The sequence below is a fragment of the Lolium perenne genome, chromosome 4, assembly GCF_019359855.2.
Source record: "Lolium perenne isolate Kyuss_39 chromosome 4, Kyuss_2.0, whole genome shotgun sequence".
In the NCBI taxonomy this organism is placed as follows: Eukaryota; Viridiplantae; Streptophyta; class Magnoliopsida; order Poales; family Poaceae; genus Lolium; species Lolium perenne.
In genome coordinates, this window is record NC_067247.2 from 32,704,719 (window position 1) to 32,706,801 (window position 2,083).

Here is a 2,083-nt window from a genome sequence, read left to right on the forward strand (position 1 = left end):
ATGGGGAGTCCGGACGAAAATAGGCCCAAATCCGGACCAAAACGAGGAACCGGGGGCGTGACTGGGCCGAATTTCGCCGTCCGGATGGAAAAAAGTGGCCGTGGGGGGCTCTGTGGGGAGACGAGTGGAGATGCTCTTATATTTCATAAATTAGTCATTGTTGTCACCTGACACTTGACCATGTGTTTCTGGTTATATTTCAGAAATTAGAAGTCAAGAGTGAGAAAGATATGGCAGGGAAATCACCAGGAAACCCCAAAGATATGAGACATTTTTTTGTGATTCAAGAGAAGGACATGGCAAGAAGTCAGTCTAAATTTTGAGAATGGTGAACAATAGCATATAGCATGGGATAAGTTGTGGTTTCTCAAGTACTTAACATATGTGATATGATTTTGGTGGTTTGTACTAGACTCTGTTTTGCATAATCTGGAGTGTGTTTGGATCAAATTTGAGACTAAGTTTGGTATTTTGCTAATTCCTTGAGTGAGTTCATTTGAAATAAATGGTTGTATTGTTTGAAATGAGTATTTGCACTGTGTCTGAAAAGTTGGTCAGTACAAAAAGTAGGAGAATGACATCACATGTAGTAGCTTCCATTGGAAACGTATGTTTAACACTAGTAGCTTCATTCTATTTTGTATATGTGGATGGTTTGGGCGACCACAACATACTGCCCCCATTGTACATGCCCTAAGCAACCGGCTTCCGCCACGCGCCTAGCCGGCGTACCACGCGAATCCACCTCGAGTTCGACGACCATATCCGATCGCAGCCGTCCACGTCATGCGCGCCGCGTTGCCGCTTCCGATTGGTCCGACACGCTTTAAGTCGGCCAGCCCGAACCAACTTCGCACACCAGTACGCACGCACACGCCACCGGCCGGCCTCCCTACGTACTCACACAACCTATAAATAAGCGCGCCGCCTTGGCATCTCCAACACAACCATCCATTCGTATCCGTCGACCTGAGCTACAAGCGCACACCACAGCAAAATATCGAAGACAAGCAAATCATCCATGGGAGCTGGGATGAAGCGCGCGAGGGAGGAGGAGCCGGTCTCGCTGGCACTGTCCCTTACCACGGATTCGACGACGTCCACCACGTCGGCCGACTCATCCGGTTCGCCGGCGGCGACGCAGAAAAAGAGACCACGCCGTGGGAGAGTGGTTGCGACGTCGGGGGAAGGGGATTTCGTGTGCAAGACGTGCGGCCGAGCCTTCGCGACATTCCAGGCGCTGGGCGGACACCGGACCAGCCACCTCCGCGCCCTCCATGGACTCGAGCTCGGCGTCGGCGTCGCAAAAGCCATCAGGGAGAAGAAACGAAGCGAGGAGAAGCAGCAGCATGAGTGCCACATCTGCGGGCTCGGCTTCGAGATGGGCCAGGCGCTGGGTGGACACATGAGGCGGCACCGCGACGAGATGGCGCTCACCCTCAGCGGCGCTGGCTCCGGTGCCAACGACCATTGGGTCATCTTGCGGCCGGATCAGGAACAGGTGGCGGGGCACGGTTCCCACCGGCCGCCAGTCTTGCTCGAGCTGTTCGTATAGCTAGGCACTAGCTGGATCTGCTGACTGTTTCTAATTAGAGAACCTGTAAATGATTTTAGAATGAGATATGTTCATTGTTTGATATTGCGGCGTTTCAGTTCTGTAATCTCTACTCTCTACTACCTAAAAAGAATCTCAGCGTTCCGTCGTCAATCCATCCCTTGGTCCGTCGCCTCCTTCGTCCCACCGATTTTCTATCGTCAATCGATCAAGTCCGCCGGTTTTTCTTCCTCCATCTGGTCTTTTTCGTCTGCCTACGAGATCAAACCCGGAAACCAAGCACGACGTACGCTCCTCCCTCCTCCCTCCTCCCTCCTCGAGATACGCTCCCACAATACCTGCCGCCGCCGATAACGCCTCCTGCCGCCCTCCCTCTCAGCCCTCCCTCCTTGACGCATGCGCCGGCGAAATCCGTCGCTGCGACACCTCGTGCTTGCGTAGCAACAGCCTCCGACTTTGTCTCCCTGGTCTGCTCCTTCAAGTCCCGCCTCGCATCTCGGAGGCCCTCGCATGGCGGGCGGCATCACG

At 53.7% G+C, this 2,083-nt stretch overlaps 1 protein-coding gene across 1 annotated transcript; it reads left to right on the top strand.

Annotated features, from left to right (window-relative positions):
* The first annotated feature begins 958 nt into the window (after positions 1 to 958).
* Positions 959 to 1,637, top strand: LOC127292128 (zinc finger protein ZAT9-like). Its single transcript, XM_051321480.2, has one exon. It carries the CDS (start codon positions 1,022 to 1,024, stop codon positions 1,553 to 1,555), a length of 534 nt encoding a protein of 177 aa, XP_051177440.1. The 5' UTR covers positions 959 to 1,021; the 3' UTR covers positions 1,556 to 1,637.
* Positions 1,638 to 2,083: the final 446 nt, after the last annotated feature.

Coding starts and splice junctions, on each gene's coding strand:
- LOC127292128 (XM_051321480.2), top strand. CDS start 1,022: ATGGGAGCTGGGATGAAGCGCGCGAGGGAGGAGGAGCCGGTCTCGCTG.